The 20,897-nt window shown below is 40.3% G+C and overlaps 1 protein-coding gene across 1 annotated transcript in view; it reads left to right on the forward strand.

The window, feature by feature from the left end:
- LDLRAD4 (low density lipoprotein receptor class A domain containing 4) overlaps positions 1-20,897 on the forward strand; it is a 237,530-nt gene that overhangs the window by 74,898 nt on the left and 141,735 nt on the right. The window contains exon 2 of the mRNA XM_069957816.1: positions 13,857-14,312. Coding sequence (XP_069813917.1) covers positions 14,273-14,312 — 40 coding nt within the window. The 5' untranslated portion in view covers positions 13,857-14,272. The remainder of the gene's footprint in view (positions 1-13,856; positions 14,313-20,897) is intronic.

Consider the following 20,897-nt stretch of genomic DNA (forward strand, 5'->3'; position numbering starts at 1 on the left):
TGCCTATGGCTGTATCCATGTTTTTCAAGACTCCCTAGGGCTGCATCTAACTTCTCCAACACACTTTCCACAAATTAATAGCTTTAGCTAACATTTATTCTTTCTAAGACCCATGACATACAATATAACTGGAGTCGGATACGCTGGTAGTGGACTGATGTAAGATGGTTATTGACGCTGAGTGTCAGCCAGCACCCACAATATATGGAGCAGGTTGAGCTCCTGCACACACTACATACTTCACCATCTGACTAGTGATGAGTGAACCGGGTTCAGGTTCGAGTCCATCCGGACCCGAACTTTTGGCATTTGATTAGTGGCGACTGCTGAACTTGGATAAAGCTTTAACGTTGTCTGGAAAACATGGATACAGCCAATGACTATATCCATGTTTACCACATAGCCTTAGGGCTTTATCCAACTTCAGCAGCCACCGATAATCAAATGCCGAAAGTTGGGGTTCGGATGGACTCGAGCATGCTCAAGGTTCGCTCATCTTTACATCTGACCCATGAAGTAACGGAACATTATAGTTCTGGAAGGAGGTTAAAACTCTGTATTGTGGCATTCCTTTTGAAACTGAATGAATAGATTGTGTACTGATTTTCATTAGCAGCAAGTGTAACATGCAGATAAACACCCTCCGTCAGTGGTCAGGATAGCAGAAAGACAAAGGTATGATGCTCCCCCTATTTCCCCATAAATGATTAATGAAGACCTCAGCTTTTCCATCTATATACTATAACAGGATGCTTGTCAATTATACTGTTAAAAGTAAAATTTCTGTAATGGGACTGAAAGACAAGATCAATTCAGTTAAAGAATGAAAAGTATTTGATAAAAAAGTATCAAAAATGTAAAATAAAAAAAAATAAAATAACTATTTTTCCCCAAACCAAATGCCTTTTGAACTGGTAGCAAGTGGAGGGTCCATATTCTTTTCCTTACCATCTCATTTTTTTGCTTTATAACCAGATACTGTAACATGTTCTCTTTTTTTTCTTCTTTTTTTTCTGATTGTAACTTTTTTATATTTATATATAACTATTTTTATACACTATTACAGGGGAAGCTATTTTGTAAGGGATTCTGCTCTGTTGACTACATTTAGAGGTATACTTTACATCAACCCAATGGACAAAGAAAACAATTCAGTTGAGGGAACTTCATTACTGAGTTTTCTAGGCATGTTGTGCAACCCGTGTAGAGCGCATTGTTCAGAAAGGGGGACCTGTGACTACCACCTATTGTCCCACCTATTGTGGGTGGCCTGATCCTATCTTACCTATATACTTTTATAGAAATCCTGGATATGATTATAACAATGAGACTCCTAAAAAAATCTCTACAGGAAGTGTCAGTAAAATGAAGAGAAAAAAAAAATCACTAAAAATTCCTTATAAAATTCAAAATCTTGACCTAAACATCAGGTCATTTTCTGATTTACACATTCCTTTAATTAAAAGCAACAGGCATTGTGGTGATATTTGGGATTGTTGACCTTCCTATCTCTCAATCCTCTCAATTAATTTTATGTTGTGTATAAGCCCATACATACACCATAAGACCACAAAAAGACAAGTTGTGATGCGGAGGAGAGATAACTGCACTGTAAGGTGTCTAAAGCCCTTTAGCTCATTCTGGCAGCTGAATGGATGCCCCACACCCTTTGAAAATGAATACTGGGCATTTGCGGGAAGATTGAGGCGACTTACATCTGTGTAGGTACTTTAAATAGTAAACTTTTTATTCCTTAAAATTCACCAACTTAAAATAGACTGAGTTTGTAATACTTTATTCAAGTTTTGTACTAGTATATTATGTTCTGTAGCTGTCGTTCTTGTGCCAGCATTTTAATGCCGAAAAGTGTTGCATTCTGAAGCAGAGTGATAGGATTGCTCTCTCTAGCTAGGGTCGTACAATGCAAATTTCTTTTCTTCAGTAAGCAAATCCCATAGCGTGGATTTCCCATTCGATGAGTACTTTTTATTGGAACAGAATACAAAAAACTTGGATTGAAAAGACCTATTCTGATAAAACCACCCATAGCAGATGGAATTCATTCATTTGATGTTCTGCAGAAATTCAGTCACTACAAGCACCAGCAGCAGTAATGTGTAACATGCCCAGAGATGGCAAGATACCCCCACAGAAAACATTTTAATTAATGTCCCTCTAGACAGCAATTGTACTGCCAGCCCAGTGTGCCGGGTTCCTGTGTTCTCTTCCTTACTCTTTCTCTCCAACTCTATTAGGATTTGTCTGCATATTTTAATGATTTTCTTTTAAACTGCAGTAATAGGGCTTATGCACAGTGGGAAATTGATTAATTTGGTTTCAGCAGCCACCTGCCTTTTAAATTGCATGCGACTAAAACTCTGCTCGTGACAGAATACAATGGAAAATTAGTTTGGACTGTGGGTGGGCTGTGAAACAAAAAGAATTTACTTCAAATTGCTCAACCCAGTCAACATGGATTGACAGAACTCTGTAAAGAGCAGAGGGGGAAAAAAGCTGCTGTGTGTTCAGTAGACCTCGCTAAGCTGGCAATTCTATTTAGCTGCCATTAGTTTGCAACACTTTGTACTCAGTTACTAGTAGCCTGCTATGTAACATCATTGACTGGTCCACAATGCTGTTGGCGGTTGACACCAAACTAGTTGTAAAGAGTTTGGGGGAAATAATGCCGAAGGAGTTGATTGGCATTTTCTGATGAAGCCTTTCTACTTTTAGGTTGCTGGATTGAATTGGGTCTAATTTGGCAGCAAGCAGAGGTCATTAACATCAAATGACTACAGATCCAGTGTTTCTTTGGGATGTCTAGTGACTGTCATCTTTGTTCTGTGTTCAGGTTGTGGCTATCTCTAACTAGTACAAATGTGTTAGACCATTGTTTCAAGAACAGATATATCGGCCAATGGTTTGAAGCACGGATGTGTTAGCCCATTGTTTCTAGCCCAAGGCATGATAAAAGTAAGCGATTATTACAAGAGACCAGACTACAAAAGCACAGTGATCCAGATGTATCATCCTCGAAATGCTGCTTGTATTGCTGTGCAGTGACTCTAAAAGATGGGACCATAAAACGTTTGCTTTTCCACACATCACTAAATAGTGAGTGGCACATTCTTGGGATGTCCAATACCCCATGGATCATCTTAGCATCTATTTAGGTCGCAGAAGTTTAGCCCCCACATGGATCAGATAGATATAATTAATGATTGATTGGTATGTTTTTAATGCTATTACTTAGAAAAACTCTTTTTTTATTAACACATCTTCTTTTAAGTGTTTCCTCAATCGAAACATACTGTGGCTGTGGGGCATTGGTACACCAAAGTTTTGACTCTCTCTATGTTACCAGAGTCCAACTGTGCTTCTTTCATCAATAGCCAATCATGAATAAAAACAAATTACTACAGTAAAATGGTACAACATGGTACCGGGGGGGGGGGGGGGGGGGTGGGGGGGCAGGTGTCATGACCATTTTATAAGTAGCCACAGTATTCCACAGGATATCAAGTGGAATATAAAGCCTGTTTATTTGAATACAATTAACACTAAGCATATTTATTAAAATACGATTTCTGAACAAATAACATTATGAGATGAGTTTTGAGATGACTGCAGGTTTTGTGCACGGAGGGTCCTTGCACAAAAATTTGTGCTTTTTTAAAAATAGTTTTCTCTAGGTGTACAATTTGGTGAATATGCCTCTATATGCATCAGTGTATCACTGAAGGCCAGTGAGGTGGGGAACTTTTATTCCTGGCAGCTTTTAAACCTATAATCTCTCTAAAACTCAGTAAAGGTGAATCTGGAATCATGCAGGTGACTGTCAGCTGTGTTCTACTTATATTTGCTATTATGGGATGGCATATGCCCCACTAGTGGTTACATGCGGGCCTGTGTGAACCCGTGCTGGCTCTCTCTTGGTGACTATAAATTCAGGGATAGGCACGACCAAGTTCGAGGCAGTCTTTCTTTTGTTAGGTTGGGAACAAAAACTAGTTGTACTTTTTTTCCTTTTTCACTGGTGTGAGCAGTTTCTTAAAATGCAGTTACAAAGTTGAACAGGTAATTTTTTTACATTAGCTTGCCCCCTTGGCAGTACATATCGTAGAAGTAGTCTTTGCATTCACTGTAGGACAATTAGCTTAGGTTGACCCCCATTACCTTTTCCTATGCATTATAAACCTCTTTATAACCCTGTTTTATAGGACCACATTGTTAGCAAATAGGAATTGAGAGGTCTTCATACCCTTTTCCCCAGCATAGGATGCAGTAGATGGGAGGAGCAATTGCAGGATTTGTTCTGTACCAGTTGCATAAAGAAGCACCATTTGGGAGGCTGATTTTCACACATCTCTCCACTTTTTTCCAGAGATTTTTTTTTTTTCTCTTTATAACCTGCCACGCATTCCACAGCTTGCACCCGATCGCTGATTGTTGCGGAAGCTTGCATCTCCGTCCGTGTAATATACTCTATTCTATGTACGGGCGGATTCCGTCAGCCGTCCCACGCACGAGTCCGCGATCGGATGCGAGTTTTTCGGTCGCCATTATGTAATTTTGTAATGTAACTTTTGTAATGTAGCTTTATTCATGAAATTGTAAAAAAAAAAATGTAATGGTTTCACTGACTGGCAGCAGTAAGGGTTGATACAGCCACTTTGCTGTTACCAATGTCAGTTTCAGGAACTGCAGGGCTTCAAAAGTCCTGGTCCCGACATAGTTGGATATCTATTTCATAGCTTCTCACAGTGTTAGCACTATTGAGCCTTCCTTTATGTCTGTTTACTCTGTTTCACTATTCTACGGCTGCAGAAATCTTGACACGATTTCCCAGTTGTAATGGACCAGGGCTTCTAAAGATCTGTGCTTCCCAACACTGATGACAGCTGAGGGCAGGGCTGTGGAGTCTGAGTTGGAGCTAGTGTTGGCTGGAGTCTGAGTCGGAAAAAAATGTACCGACTCCAGCTTTTAAAAAAATCTTAAAAAAATGTAGATTTGAATTTTGATATGAATTTTAAAAGTTTTGCTCATGAATATATATTATGAGCAACATTCTAATAGGACACTGGCCCTATTACATAAGGGTGGTCATGGAAAAGTTGTCGGTCACTATTTGGCAGTTTGTTTCTGAGCTGGAAGAGTCCATTGTGTAGGGGGAGATCTGTGCTGTTCTCTTCCTGGATGCTGGATGACTGTATTTGAGCAGCAGTTTAATATGGAGATATCCTGTGTAATACAGAGGAGGAGGAGGAGAAGACATAAGTAGTGTAGCAGTAACCTCTGTCCCCAGTGTGTTGTTTTTTCTCTGGGAGAAGATTGTGTGTTTTTCTTTAGTGTTCTATGGCTGCAGGGGTGTGTGTGTGTGTGTGTGTGTGTGTGTGTGTGTGTGGGCGGGCTATGGCTGCAGTAGGCTGTGTGTGTGTGCTGTGGCTGCAGCAAGCTGTGTGCGTGATCTATGGCGTGCCCCCACAGTATCACTGTGTGACCTCTTTTTCACTATGTGTGACCCCCTGTATATCACTATCGCTGACCTCTATACCTGACAGGTATCTGGCATTGTTAGCAGTGTTTCTTTAAGTATGGTGAATATTTACTTAGAAACATAGAAGATTGTCAGCAGGAGAAGACCACCTGCTCCATCTAGTCTAGTTCTGAGTTGTTCAGGACATGGAGGCTGGAGACTGGCTGCATGCACTGCACACACAGGAGAAGCTGCTTTATATACAGTATTCCTTTATTCACTCAGAAGTCGCCCCAGGATCATGTAGGACATTAGGGAGAAGCTGCTGAGCCAGTGTGATAAATAACTCCCCTGGTATATGACTGGCCATTTATGCAGGAGCAGGTGTCGGTCCTGATAAAATTCAGGAGTTGGAGTCGGAGCTGCGGCTTATTGACTCCACAGCCCTGGCTGAGGGGCCACATCACCCCCTTTTTTTTTTTAATAATTTTTTTTTTTTATTTCTTTCAAATACCCATTTAGGAAGTAGATAAGATTTTATTTTAAAAAAATCCCTGTTTTGAAATGCCTAACTACAACTGATCATGTAACCAACAAGCTAGACAGTCAAGTGGATGCACTTCTGTGAGGAGCAGAAATGAGAGAATAGAGGATCAATAATGAATTCAACTCATTTCATAGGTGGCATTACAACAACCAACCATCAATTCAGAAAGATGCCAGTTGCTGGTCAGATATTCTTCGAAAGCTGTGTGTGCATAATTCATGTAGGGGCTGCCTGCTTCGTGCTGCTTTCTGGTTGAAAACCCATAAATCTCTCTGCGCATACTGACATTGTAAAGTAACAGAAAATGACATCTATGGTGGATGATCAGCCCAAAGGTCCTAGTTTACCCGTTTATCACAATATGTTTTTTAAGATTTCCCTGAAAGCCTTCCACAGCCTCAGTGTGTTGATGCTCAGTCAAGCCAAGCAACACTAGAACAGAATGAATTAACACATACTTTATCCATCTGCAAACCAAATCTGACATTTCCCAGTGATTCACTTGTTAGTAAATTAATAGGCATAGACTTTGGAAAAAAATAAAATAGCTTTATCGGATTAACTTTACGCCTACTGAGCTGGAGTATTATTTCTTTTTCTTGTAGTAACATCTTATTTTACCAGTTTTACATTAACCTACTCAGGTTATTATTAACTGGCTTAGTAACACCCTCAGTGAAGAAATGTTTGTTCTCCAAATTGTTTCCTCCAGGAGTGATGACAGCATTCTTGTGTTTAAAATATAAATATATATTATATAGTTATCGAACATAGTATAAGGGGCCATTCACATGTCAAAATACTGTCTGTGCACTGGTTGCTGATGCCAGGAGCTTCAAATCTGTTTGAATATTTGTGCTACTGTCACGCTGTGTTTTCGGAGCTCTGAGGTCTGGTCTGCAGAATACTAGCCTTGCACAGTGTTTTGTGGACATGTTAATGGCCCCTCAGGCTGCACATATTACGCTGTGTCAGTACAGTAGTGCAAATATTTAAATATTTTTAGAGCTCCCGGCATCATAATGAATGCTGATGCTGGGAGCTCCAAGGTCTGGCCTGCAGAATACTGTACATGCACAGACTGTATTTTGTGAATGGCCCCTTGGGTTGCACATTTCAAAACACTGAACTGCAGTTTCTATTGTGGTATTTTTTTTCCACATTTATCCAGTAAAGCTAAATAATTTTCAATGTTACAGAAACTTCCAGGAATAACCTAGTTGCACACTTTTGTGTCCTTGGCAAACAAAGCAAACCTTCAATAATAAAATCCATAAAAAGTTCAAGTGTATTCATTTCTTAAAAGACCTAAAGCAGCTTCATAATACATAGAGTATAACACCCTCAAGTGTGGACACTTGTCAGCCCCATCTTCATGGTACGCGTTAGTATCTTTGAGCTGAATGTGTCTAGCGGAGTCCTCTCGCTTCACCGAAGTACACGCCATGTGATACATACGTCGCAACGTTTCAGGGACAATCCCCTTTCTCGAGCGTGAATCACCCTCACTCGAGGGTGTTGTAGTCTGTATGTATTATGAAGTTGCTTCATGTCTTATAAGAATTGAATACATTTGACTTAGGCTAGGTTCACACTGCGTTTTCAGCATCCGTTTAACGCATCCGTTTTTTGCAAAAAACGCATGAAAAACGGATTGCAAAAAACGGATTCATTTGTGTGCATCCGTTTTTCCATTGACTTCCATTATAAAAAAAACGGATCCGTTTTTTTTGGCGGACCAAAACGGACCAAAAAACGTTGCTGACCCTATTTTTCTGGACGTTAAAAAAAACGGATCCGTTAGACGGATGCTGAAAACGCAGTGTGAACCTAGCCTTATCTGCATAAATCAGGTGTCTATATGGATTTTTTTAATGGATGTTGGACATGCGGGAGACAATGCTCCTAGTAAATAGACGCTGACATTTAGAGTATTACAAGTGGGATAATATTTTGATGTTACTAAATGAGCAAACCTTCTCCTATGTCACTTACAGACATATTAAAAAGGACCCAGAACCCAGTGCTACCACTCACAGCTAGTCTTTGTTCACACTGCATTAACTATAGAACTCTTTATCAAATACATGTTTTGGCAAACTGCAAATCTAATAAACTGTCCAGGGATTAAAGGGTTTCGCCTGCCTGAACTTATTTGCGATGTGATGCTTGGGAAGACCAGCAACTTACCTCGCTCCCCCTACTGTCCTCGCTCCCCCTGCAGGATCTCAGAACTCTACGGTGCAAAGCTTCTAGAATGGTAGAGGGCACCGCTGCCGTTACTGATAAGTCACAGACCTATTGTCTGCAGACCCAGAAGTGATACCAACTAGCTGGTGAAGGGAGTGAAGAAGGTGATAGTGTGTGTGTTTTTTTTTTTTTTAACCCACACCTACCTGAGAATCATTACACAAATAAAGGCAGGCAGGACAAACCCTTTAAGTCTTTTTTTAATTAATTTATGTAGAACTGTATTAAAGGCTTTTCAGAAATCTAGAGAGGTGATATCCATGGAGCCAACCCCATCCAACACTTTTGTGAATAAATCAATGAGATTAGTTTTACATGGTGTGTCCTCAGAGAAGCCATTCTGTTATGGTCTTAGCTTCCCTTTCAGGGCAGTTTCCAGTATTCTTACTACTACAGATGTCTATGCCAATTGCCCAGGAGTTACCAGCTCCTTCTCTGCTACTCTCCTTGCGGATGGCTACACCATTGGCCATTCTCTAGTCATCAGGAACATCTCCTGTTAGAATGACTGGTTAAACTAATACCTCAGAGATGCTGCAATTGCAAATTCAAGTTCATAAAGAACTGTTTGCTTTATTTAACGTGCACATCCACCTAAAACATCATTCTTTTTCTTTCAGCTCTATGAGATTGTTTTGTAGTATTTTAATGGCATTACTGAATCAGATAATTTATTAAATGTTGTAGGCATTGCATGGTGATAGTGATGCTGGTTAGAGATAGGGCCACAGTTTAATCACTGTTTAATTGGTACTATCTTGTTATTGTGGTGGTATATGTATACTTTTTCTTTGCTTTTGATGCACACTATTGTTTTTTTTTTTTTAATACTCTGCTCTAAAGTTCCCAGGAGAATACTCTGCTCTAAAGTTCCTGATGCCCAGGAGAATATTTGGCAGATAAAATGCATTGAAATTGGAACTGGTGCTTGATCATAGAATTTCTTTTAGTGCAGTGTGTTCTAGGTATGCTTACTGATTTTGGTTGTGACATAGTATGGTATTTTGTGCTACTTGTTATGCATTTACAAGCATGTGAGATTGATATCAGGGCTTTATTTTGGATGAAAGGATACTGGGGCAAGTGCTCGTTAAAGCCCCTCTTTCGGACATAAACCTTTTTTTTTCTTTTACCCTCTCATAGTGTATGGCAAAAAAAAACAACACTTTCTTACCTGCAGTGGTGCTTCCTGGTGATTAGTACATCTCCCATTCTCCAAAAGATTCCAACTCATTGCTTATGGTCAGAGCTGTAAGAATATATCAGCTTATCATCTAAGGACCTTCAAGGGGTTTTCCAACACATTAGCAAAAATAAAAAAGGCCAGTTCACATATATTCTCATCTGTTCGTCAGCCCATGTGGTTATGTTGACATAATTCCACATTTTCCACACTCCGTGCTTACCCACTCTTACTGATTTACTTCCTGAATTGTGCAGAACAGCCCCAAAACTCCAGATCCCGTTAACCCCCGCGCATGTTCTTGGCTATGCTACAACCGACCCAGCATCCCAGATATCCTCCTCTGCTCCCTTGTAATACATCCACATCTTCCTGCATGCCCCCCCAAAGACCTCCTCCCCTCCCACCACAGTGTGCTTATACAGAATTGGACAGAAGACCCCTTGTTGCCCATAGCCCTTTGTTATTGGCTTACTGGGAATACATTACTATACAGTGTCCAATCAGTGCTGAGGACACAAACATATGCTGCATGCATCACTCGAGGCTGGCCTGAATGCTGAGAGCTAGCCAGGCCTCTTTTGCTGATGTAGACTGATGACGCATTGTCATAAAAATGGCAGATCAATGCAGAGATGGGGGTTGACGGTAAAAATAAAGGTAAAAAAAAATCAGGGGCAGAGCGGGGGTTGGAAAATGCAGGAATAGTACAGAGTTGATTATACAAGTGTATTTATAGTTATATAACTCTGAATAAGGAATTTATTGCCACATAACATTCCAGCACCAGAGAACCTGTTTAACAAACACGTATTGCCCAAAGTAGGCAACACAAAGTGTATGAAATATGGTAGAGAATCCCTTTAACGTCATACATTGCAGAAAGCCCTATTTTATGTTTTGAGGACCATAAAGTAAATCTAGGTTATGCTCACATCAGGGGGTGCGCTGCAGTTCTTGGATCCCAGTCATTTATCTTTTCTCCGCTCTGCTGTCCTCTATAGCCTTTCACACATTTTCAGCGCATAATCTCCCTTGTTAAATGACAGGACAGGCTTTGATAAAGCACCGGCTGATCGAGCAACATACATTGATTAATCTATAGCAGGTACTGCACGCTTGCTTAGCCTGGAGGAAGCTTTTTCCTAGAAATCACTTCTTTTGATGGCCACATTCTAAATATAGGCCTTTTTTTCCTTGCTCCTAGATTACAAATGTTACTTTAAGTTTACATTAACACATTTTCCACCTTCCCTAATCTGGAGATTGCAGTATTTGTAATTAGCTGCCTATATGTTTAACTGCACATATATCTCATTCTAAACATTTTCTGTACACCTTCACAGATTTGGTTCATCTGTACATCTGAGGTCTACACATTATAAAATACCTGATTATTACAATATCCTGGTGATAGTTTGCTTTCCAGATTCTGGTCTCAATTTATATTGTATACGGTCATGTGAAAGTTTGTTAAATGAAAAAACAAAGGGAACTTTGAACACAATGCAAGTGTTTTTTTTTTTTGTTTTTTTTTACAAAGCGTGATATGAAAATAAGTTATCTAGGCCTAACTAAGTCATCTATTATACATTTAAAGGGCAGCATAAACTAGTGACAGAAATGCTGAACAGATCGGTGTATCATTTACATCATTTTGTTTAGCCGTTCTCCTAATATGCAGGAGAATAGTGTTCTTGCCACACCCCTCCCTTGCCCTTCAGCTGCTGATTGACAGTTCACTGCCTGTACACAGCATGGGAAGATAACTGCCAATCAGCAGCTCATGCGCATAATGGAGAAGACCACTTATTGTCCATGTTATTCAGAAGAAAATCTTTTCATCGGCTGAACAGAGCAATTAAAGTGTTTAGCTTCTCTGTCACTAGTTTATGCTACCCTGAGATAGGGCAGCACACTTTTTTTTATTGGGGGTGGTGGTGGTGGGGGGAGGGGGGCTATGTTTACACCATTTGTCCTATAGTAAAACTGACATGTTATCTATGTTCCTCAAGTCTGTATAAATACAACGATACTGTATGTAACTTGTGTAACTTTTATTTTATTTAATGGCTTTTACAAAATTAAAACCTTTTATCCTTTGGTCTATGGGGCTGGTTGAGGTGTCATTTTTTGCGCTATGATCTGTACTTTCTATTGATACCTTGATTGCGTATATGCGACTTTTTGATTGCTTTTTATTACAATTTTTCTCGATTTCATGCAACCAAAAATAGGCAATTTTGCACTTTGGCGGATTTTTGTGCTTACGCCATTTACCGTGCAAGATCAGGAATGTGATAATTTAATAGTTCTGGCGATTACCAAATATGTTTGTTTATTTTTATTTATAAAATTGGAAAAGCAGGTGGTTTAAATTTTTATAAGGGGAGGGGATTTTTTATTAATGAGAAAACTTTATTTTTTTACATAGTCCCTGGGGGACTTTTTTACATAGTCCCTGGGGGACTTCTATATACAAAGCATTGATCTCCCATTGAGATCAATGCTGCGTATATTACAAAGCACCAATCTATTAGATCAGTACTCTGTTGATCTGGTCTGCTGCAGACCAGGTCAGCAGAATTACCCGGCTGGGTAAGTTAAATAGATCGCCCCTCCGCGATCTCTGCTGCATAACCCCTTTAATTTATCATCAAATGGTCCAAATATCTTGTAACTAAAAATAAACTCTGATTAGTGAGTAAACTCTGAATAAACTGATTACTATAAAAAGCACATAATTTTTTTTTACGATTTATTAATTTACTGTGAATCTCAGAGCAAGGTTGATGATTGCTTTAAAGAAAACCATTCGTCATAAAAGTAATTGCTAGCAGTGTTACTGCTTTCCCCTGAAAATGAACTTTCCTGCGCTGTATGTAAATTACCTTTTTAGCTAGGCATCAGGGCGGTCCTCAGGGCCAAAGTAGTCACAGATTGTGCAAAAAGAATCGCCTGTAATCCGACCCAGCGATGACATCGGCGCTCAGGTAAGATTATAGGATGGCCCCTCTCTGACGATTCAGGCTCCTACACTGAGAATCGCTCACAGGTGCCATTACAGCAGTTTCTTCATGTCATCCATGACTACCTCAGTCTTGAGGATCGCCCCAATGTCTAGATAAAGCTCATTTACATACGGTTTACATATTAAGTTCATTTTTGGGGAGTACTGCTGCTAACAATTACTTATATGTCTGGAAACAGGCTATATTATACTGTACTTACAGGTGTGACATTTCTTTGGTGTTTGGTTCCCTTTGAAGAGGTGGTTCAGAGTCAGATTTTTTTTTTTCTAATCTATATTAAATATAGAAAAGAATTCATACTTACCGCCCCTGATCCCCTGTAACTCTCGTTCCGATGGCTCCTAGTCCCTGCTCATTACCACTGTTTCTACTCCGTCCTCTGTTGTATCTTAAGACTTTCTACTCTAAGTTTAGGCCAACTTTTAGTTTGCTTAATATGTGTCACACTTCAGAGCTAGATTTTGGAGCATTTTTCCGCGCACAATGTTGCATCTGTGCCCACACCTCTTCTTACCCAGGTCATGCCCCATTTTCAGATGTAGTATAAAAGTCTCAGGGTCTACAAGACATAACAAATGTGGAAAAAAAGTATTGTGTGCCACTATTTGGGCACAATTCTGGCGCTGGCACATTAGTACATCTGGACCATTGTATATATCATTTTTTCCTGGCACACTTAACACATAGCTGATATATTACATAGTTATATGATCCTTATAGGAACTACCTTCAGAAACATACTGTACATGTGCGGCGCAGTGATGGCTCAGGAGCTGAGCAGACACCATCAACAGCATGTGTCATTAAAAACATACAGCTGATACATTGCTGTAAGGAAAAAGCTCAGATCCTGGCTGTTTAACGTCTTTGATGCCAAGTTGAAATGCCATTGTGTTCCGCAGTATTGCCAGTCAAGTTGTTGCATAATTTTTTTTTTTTTTAATAAATAAATGCTATATAGTATAGTACTGACGACATGGACGAGAGGTAAGGAGAGGCTTTTTTCTATTAAGCATGTATGAAAACAGTCTTCAAATGGTTCTGTCCCTGAGTTTAATTCCAGTCTTGTTGTTCTTTCACCTCCTCTCCCTCTGTGCCCCTTCGATCTCTAGTAACTATGGCTTTGAAGTGAGAAGATAAACAGCGTCAGGGGGTGATATGCAACTTCAAGCGCATGATGAGATTTACATTTCAAAGTGCTGTGTGGTCACACTTAGCATCTCAGCAAAATTGTAATATTTACCTTTTGAAATCCCTTCTAATGCTGACCACCAGTTCCAGAGGGTTTTCGTTTTTTTGCCTTTGTTCATTTCTGTGTTGGCATAGGCCTTTGGGTAACATAATCTTCGCTTTCTTTTCTCATTCTAGTTTGGTGCCCTTGAGACGGTCAAGATATTGAAGGCCAGATACAGCCTGAAGTCGGCACCAAACAAAACCTGCAAGATCAAGGCAACTTTGGACTGATGGGAATACTACAGCTAAGGAATAATACTGAAACACCTTTATAACTTCTGCCTCTCCGGATATTGTGTTCACCATCATGGCGATATATTTTTGGTTGGATGGGTAAGCCGCCATAAAACTTTTTCTGGTAATAGAAGGCATTGCCCTCTCACATTAGCCATTTGGGACCTGTGGCTCAAAGCAGAGTAACTGGATGCATGGGAGCAGAGTAAGCCATGGACTCTGACTAAAATGGAAGTGACCTGACAGTTTCCTGCCCATCCGTGATCTCCAGCAAGGACAGCTTAAGGTTGGACGTTCACTTTTGCTGGAAGAGCAGTATGCAGGAAGCTGGTTTTCAGGCCACAAATGCTTTCACAGGTAAGAAAATGGGGAGAGTATTTTGACACTTTTATAAATGGATACTAGTTAATACACCTAACAAATGCATATGTTAATTCTAAGCAGTAAGATACTGTGGCCAGTGTACTTAGATATTCTCTGGCATCTTTTAAAAAAACAACTACTGTAGTAATGCAGTGTGCCAGCTAGGGATGTCACGATACCAGAATTTTGTGTTCGATACCAATACCAGCTTTCTTATTTCAATACTCAATACCAATTCGATACTAAATAAAGTTTAAAAAAAATAAGTAACAATACAAATATAAGCGATATACTTATTTATGTGATTTTTGATAACTTTGTTACATTTTATAGTTCGGACAATTACGCATGCAATGGATGTCAAACATGTATATTCCTTTTCTTCCACTTTTTTTTTTTTTTAAAAAAAGCAAAAGGGATTATTAGAACCTTTTATTGTGATTTTTTAAATTTTTTAATAACACTTTTTAATTCCCCTCTACCCTGCAGCAATAACTCTCTGTGCACAACAGTATACCTCCTTGTGCACTACAACTCCCATCATACCTTCTTATGCACTACAACTCCCATCATAACTTCTTATGCACTACAACTCCCATCATACCTTCTTATGGGGATTTGTAGTGCACACGGAGGTATGCTGGGAGTAGTAGTGCATAAGAAGATATGCTGGGAGTTGTAGTGCCCAAGGAGGCATGCTGGGATGTTGTGTCGGGAGGCTTCTGCTGCACAACTGCAACTCTCAGCATACCTTCTTGTGCACTACAACTCCCAGAATACCCCCTTTGTGCACTACAAATCACCATAAGAAGGTATGCTGGGAGTTGTAGTGGACACTGAGGTATATGGGAGTTGTAGTGCACAAGAAGGTATGCCGTGATTTGTTGTATCAGGAGGCTGCTAATGCAAAACTGAAACTCCCAGCATACCTCCTTGTGCACTAGAACCCCCAGCATACCTCTTTATGCACAAAAAGGTATGCTGGGGGTTGTAGTGCACAAGGAGGTATGCTGCTGGGAGTTGTAGTGCGTTAGCAGCCTCCTGACACAACAACTCCCAGTATACCTCCTTGTGCACAACTACTCCCCACAAGAAGGTATGCTGCGAGTTGTTGTGTCACTGTACCCGGGGGAAGGGTGGTGGTGGGGGATCGGGCAGGTGCGGGGGACCATGCTGCACGGGCGGGTGCGGGGGACCATGCTGCTCGGGGCGGGTGCGGAACTGGCAGGTGCTGGATGGTGGGGAACTGCCGGGTGGGAATGGAATAGTTAAATGACTGCCGCCCGAACACGCTCGCGGGCCGCAGTCATTAGCAGTGGGGGCCGCTCCATATGCAGCAGACTCCTGCTGCATATGGAGCGGCTCGGGAAAGGTTAAATGCTGCTGTCAGTTGTGACAGCGGCATTTACCCTGAATAGCCAGCACTAGCGCTCGCTATGTGCCGGCTATTTCAATTTGCCGCCGCCGGGAGCGGAGACCACGTGGGCGGAAGAGGGGACACCAGGGGGCCGGGGGTGGCACACAGAGAACACGTCCGGCGCTCAACTAGCCGCTGCCCGTGTTCTCTGCTCTATACTTTATATTAAGCTGCTCTATTATGCAGCTTAACATAAAGTATCGATACCAGGAAATCCTGGTACCGAACCGTTTTTATGCCCGAAATATCGATAGTAGTATCGATATTTCGGTGCATCGTGCATCACTAGTGCCAGCAACATACCCATAGACTGCAATAGATTACACATAGTCCAGTAGTGACGTGTTTGTTCTGCTATACACTATGTTTTTATTTGTGGGTCCCAATATTATGGTAGACAACACTTTTGTGTCCTGTACATAAAACTGATGTAAAAAAGACTAGTCATGCTCACCAGTTTACTGTGTTTGGTCTATTAAAACCTACAGTAGATGCATAGGTCTAAGATCAAAGGAAATGAAAGAGGGGGACAAAGAGGAGTGTACCAAAAATGTTGCTTTAGGAAGTAATTAGAAACTTCCAAAAAGGTAATCGCTCATCCAAAAGAAGCAAATTGCTTTGTTCGATCTGCACTCCGCTCATCATGCCGATGGCCTTTCAGCGCTACCCCGCTCCATGCCATTCCTCCCAGGAAGCCAGGAAAAGTTGGATCTAATCCTGGGAAACTTCTCCCACTTTCCCAGGACTGGATCCAGCTTTTCCCCGGAACCTGGGGGGGGGGGAGCAACAGGGAATGGAGCAGCGCTAAAAGGCTAATTAAACAAATCACTTCACTTCGTTTACATGAGAATTTTGCTTATCTCTCTACTCTTTATCATAAGAATCTATATACCTCCATTCTGCTTTAAAATGTGAAAAAAGTCACCAACACAAAAACTTTATTTAAAGGGGTAGTGCAGCATTTAAAAATTATTCACTAAATAACACACATTACAGAGTTGTCCAACTTTGTAATGTGTGTTATGTAAGGGAATGGCCCCCTTCCCCGTGTCACTCCACCCCTGGAAGTGTGGTGCAGTATACTCACCAGATTACTGTCGACCCCGGCCGCCATCTTGGGTCGAATCATAGCTGCCCCGCTTCAGCGCGTCATTAGCTGCTCAGCCGCGATTGGCTTAGCACAGTTATTCCCAGCCAATCGCGGCTGAGCAGCTGATGACACGGCAGAGGGGGGCTGGAGCGGTCTGGCCGGCCTCCCGAAGATTATGTTGTTTGACCCAAGATGGCGGCCGGGGTTGACAGTAATCTGGTGAGTATACTGCACTGCACTTCTGGGGATGGGGGGACACGGGAAGGGGGCCATTCACTTACATAGCACACATTACAAAGTTGTATAACTTTGTAATGTGTGTTATTTAGTGAATAATTTTTAAACGCCGCACTACCCCTTTAAGCAAAAGGTAATTTTATGATTATTACCTTTAAGAAACATTTTCCATAACTTTCCATAGTGCCTAAGCTGTAGTTCTGTTTCTGAGGTTTGGGAAGGTGTCTTATTCATGTCTTGTTTGGCATTGAGTCGGCTTCTATATTTAAAGATGTCTACTTGTTAGCTGCCTGTCCTGACCTCATTTTCAACTGCAATCAAACGCTGCCTGCCTTTAAAATGGGCACTATTTGATTGTATGGCAGTGTTTATACACTGTAAAATAAAAAAAAGGTATGAAATCGGACATTTTTATTTAATAATGTATTAAATTGAAGTCTATTGCAGTCATGCTCTACCACTGAGCTATACCCCCTATTATGTAAGACCTGTACTGCACACTTATATGTTTACTGTATGGATGTAATATGTATATACCAGTGCTTCTCAAACTTTTTCTACTGGAGCCTCACCCAACAGACCAAGGCAATGCCTGGGCCTCACCAGACTGACCAAGAGGATGCCAGGGCCTCACTATCTGTGGTGAAAGTCTATTTAAAAGCTGAAAATGATGCTAGGGCTGCCTTTCACCCATCTCCCAAGCTCTAGATACTAATAAAGCAAGTATAAAATAAATTAATAAAATGCTAAAATTGAGATTTTTGCAAACAGCAAAAAAAAAAAAAAAAAAAAAAGTGTGCAGTTTTGTGAAAACTGTCTCCCCAGCTGGGCCTCACCAACAACTAGGGGGTGCCTCACTGGTGAGGCCTGCCTTACAGTTTGAGAAGCAATGGTATATACTATATGACAGTATTAAGTGAGATCCATTTCCGTTTATATGTGTTTATATAAGTGTGTATATATGTTTTCCTCAGCACCCAATCACAGCTTAGAATTCATTTTACCAGAGCTCGGTAGGATGTAAAACATGAGCTGTGATTGTTTGCTGTAGAAAAAAACAGACAGAGTGTGCTATACACAATTATCAGGCTGTGTTAGGGTCCATTTACACAGAAAAATTATCTGACAGATTATCTGCCAAAGATTTGAAGCCATAGCCAGGAATGGAATTGAAAAGAGTAGAAATCTCAGGCTTTCCTTTATGACCTGTTCTCTGTTTATAGTCCATTCCTGGCTTTGGCATTAAATCTTTGGCAGATAATCTGTCAGATAATCTTTCTGTGTAAATGGACCCTTATAGGCCCAGTAAACTAGCACCGATCTAGCAGATAGGCGCTCGTTTACAGTATTGCTCAGGCCTCTGTTGGCCCGTGTAATGGGGCATTAACACAGATTTTTGGAGACACATTTATCTGAAAACATAAAAAAAAAAAATCCAACAGCACCTTGGAGAAACTCAGAGTACGACCACAAAGTAGATAAATGGGAGGCCTCACAATCCTCGGTATGAGCACTGGCTAACTTCAGAAAGAGGGATTCCCACAGCATCCAAAGTGCAAAATGCTTGACAAAGGCCAATAGGCCGAAACGTTGCATTTTTGTACCCTGATGTGTGAATAAACACACCATTTTGCACTTTGGATGCTGTGGGAATCCCTTTTTCTGACATTTATCTGAAAGATCTTTGAAGCCAAAGCCAGGAACAGACTATAAACAGACAACAGGTGATAAATGAAAGAGATTTCTCCTCTTTTCATATCCATTCCCTGTGTAAACACACCATAATAGGCCCTAAACCAAATCTGTTCTCCATCCAGTAGACCTGCTCACCAGTTGGCTCCATTTTTCTGTATTTAAGAAATATAAGGAAGATAACTATAAACACAATAACAAAATTAAGCAATGGTGGGATTCAGTGGATTCTTTCCTGTTCATTGCAGCAAGTTAAAATAACTGGTGGCTTGGTGAATCAGGATGAAGTGGGATCCCAGTACCAGTTACCTTGTTGTAATTCAATTGTGCAGTATAACCAGGGATTTTCCATGACAACCGACCACTATCTGCACCGTCATAACCTGTAGCGGTTATTGGCCTTTAGTGCTATGCTACAATGTTATTATATGGCAATACTCCTCTAAATATATGGGAACAATACATATAGTTGTGGGCGTGAATGTAGCTGTTTACTGCAGCTCCGCTTCCAATCAAATAACATAGTATCACCAGTACAAAGTGAATAGTGCAGACTAGGACCAGGATTGCAAAAAACACAGCTACTTTCCGGCAAAACAGCACCACCCCTGTCCTCAGGTTGTGTGTGGTATTACAGTTCATTTTTGTTCACTTCTATAGAAATGAGCTGCAAAACCAACCCCAAAACTAAGGACAGGAGTGGTGCTGTTTCTGGAAGAAAGCAGCCATGTGTAAGCCTTGATAACCCAGTTTTCTGCAAATTATAGTTGAAGGCAATGCCCTGCTTCTATACTTATATAACTGTACTGTAATAGTGCTTTTCTAACATTGACCACATTTTTAAGGAAATGTATTATGGTTGTCTCCTTGTCTGGGAAGGACGGATTGAACTTTTTACTGTACAATTTCTGAAAGGAACCAAGTATGTTTCTTATAAACAAATTATATTTGGTTTAGCATAACATATTAAAAATACTTCCTTATTTCCCCTGTAATCTGTTTACTGGAGATGACTGCCAAAGAAAATCTCAACTGGGTCCCTCAGTTTTATAATAATGAGAGAAACAGAGAATGAATTAGAAGAAAATTATATTCTGATAACAGAGCGGAAGTGATACCAAACAGATGACTACAATTGGGATTGGAACATTAGAATCTTTTTTTTTTCGTAATTGAACACAGTTGACCACTATGAGGTATATTACAAAACCCAAGGAAAATATACCCGTATGAGTGTAAAATAGACATAGACTGTAGTAGACACTGAATTAACATGGAGTCTGAGAGCATATTTCTCATAGGTCATGTTATATTGGCTAATCGGCTTTCTATACATGTCTGTGTGTGTGACCTTTTTGTTTGATAATCATACATTTGATCATTAGTGTATAGATTCTCATTTAACTGTGATGTAATGATGGAAGTCCAATATCTGTCAATATCTGCTATATAAAAACATGGCTTGTATACTGAAATTGTTTTTGGTTTTATTTTGTTGATTTAATAGTTGAATCCATATGGTAGCCCAAGTACTTCTCTAGGCCTCTATGGCTACCATGACAGACCTACTGTTACATTGCAGGCTGTGCTAGTTGACTGCCAATTGAACATAGCAAGCTAAGGAAAGGGGATAACAAGTTGAGATCGGAATACCCCTCTTAAGTTTGATAAAATAGAGGGTGTATACAGAAGTATTATGTAAGCATATGCCTATATACTCCTAAGTAAACCAGTTTCACAGTTTAGAAAAAAAAAATGTATCTCCTATTAGAGTCTGCTTTATTTGTGTGAACCCAGAATTAGTTTACGAATAGTATGCTTATTTCCCTAGTGTGACATGAAAAAGAAGTGATATTGGTGTGATGCCCATCTACTGCAAAGTAAAGCTTGCCTATCTATATTTGCAGTTCAGTAACAGCAGCCTTTACATCATCCTAAAATAATGTCAGATCCGCACAAGAAAGAAAAAGGATAAGAATAATTTTCACCTCCAACCTGCTCAAGAACCAACCCAAATTCTCCTATTGATTTAATGGTGTCCATTGTTTGTGAGGATTTCTTCCTGGGCTTGTCGGTCTAGCTGGACTCCTATGCACTGTTTCAGTTCCTATCAGAGATAACACTGTGTATACTTGCAAAATGA

The sequence above is a fragment of the Dendropsophus ebraccatus genome, chromosome 2 (assembly GCF_027789765.1).
Source record: "Dendropsophus ebraccatus isolate aDenEbr1 chromosome 2, aDenEbr1.pat, whole genome shotgun sequence".
In the NCBI taxonomy this organism is placed as follows: domain Eukaryota; kingdom Metazoa; phylum Chordata; class Amphibia; order Anura; family Hylidae; genus Dendropsophus; species Dendropsophus ebraccatus.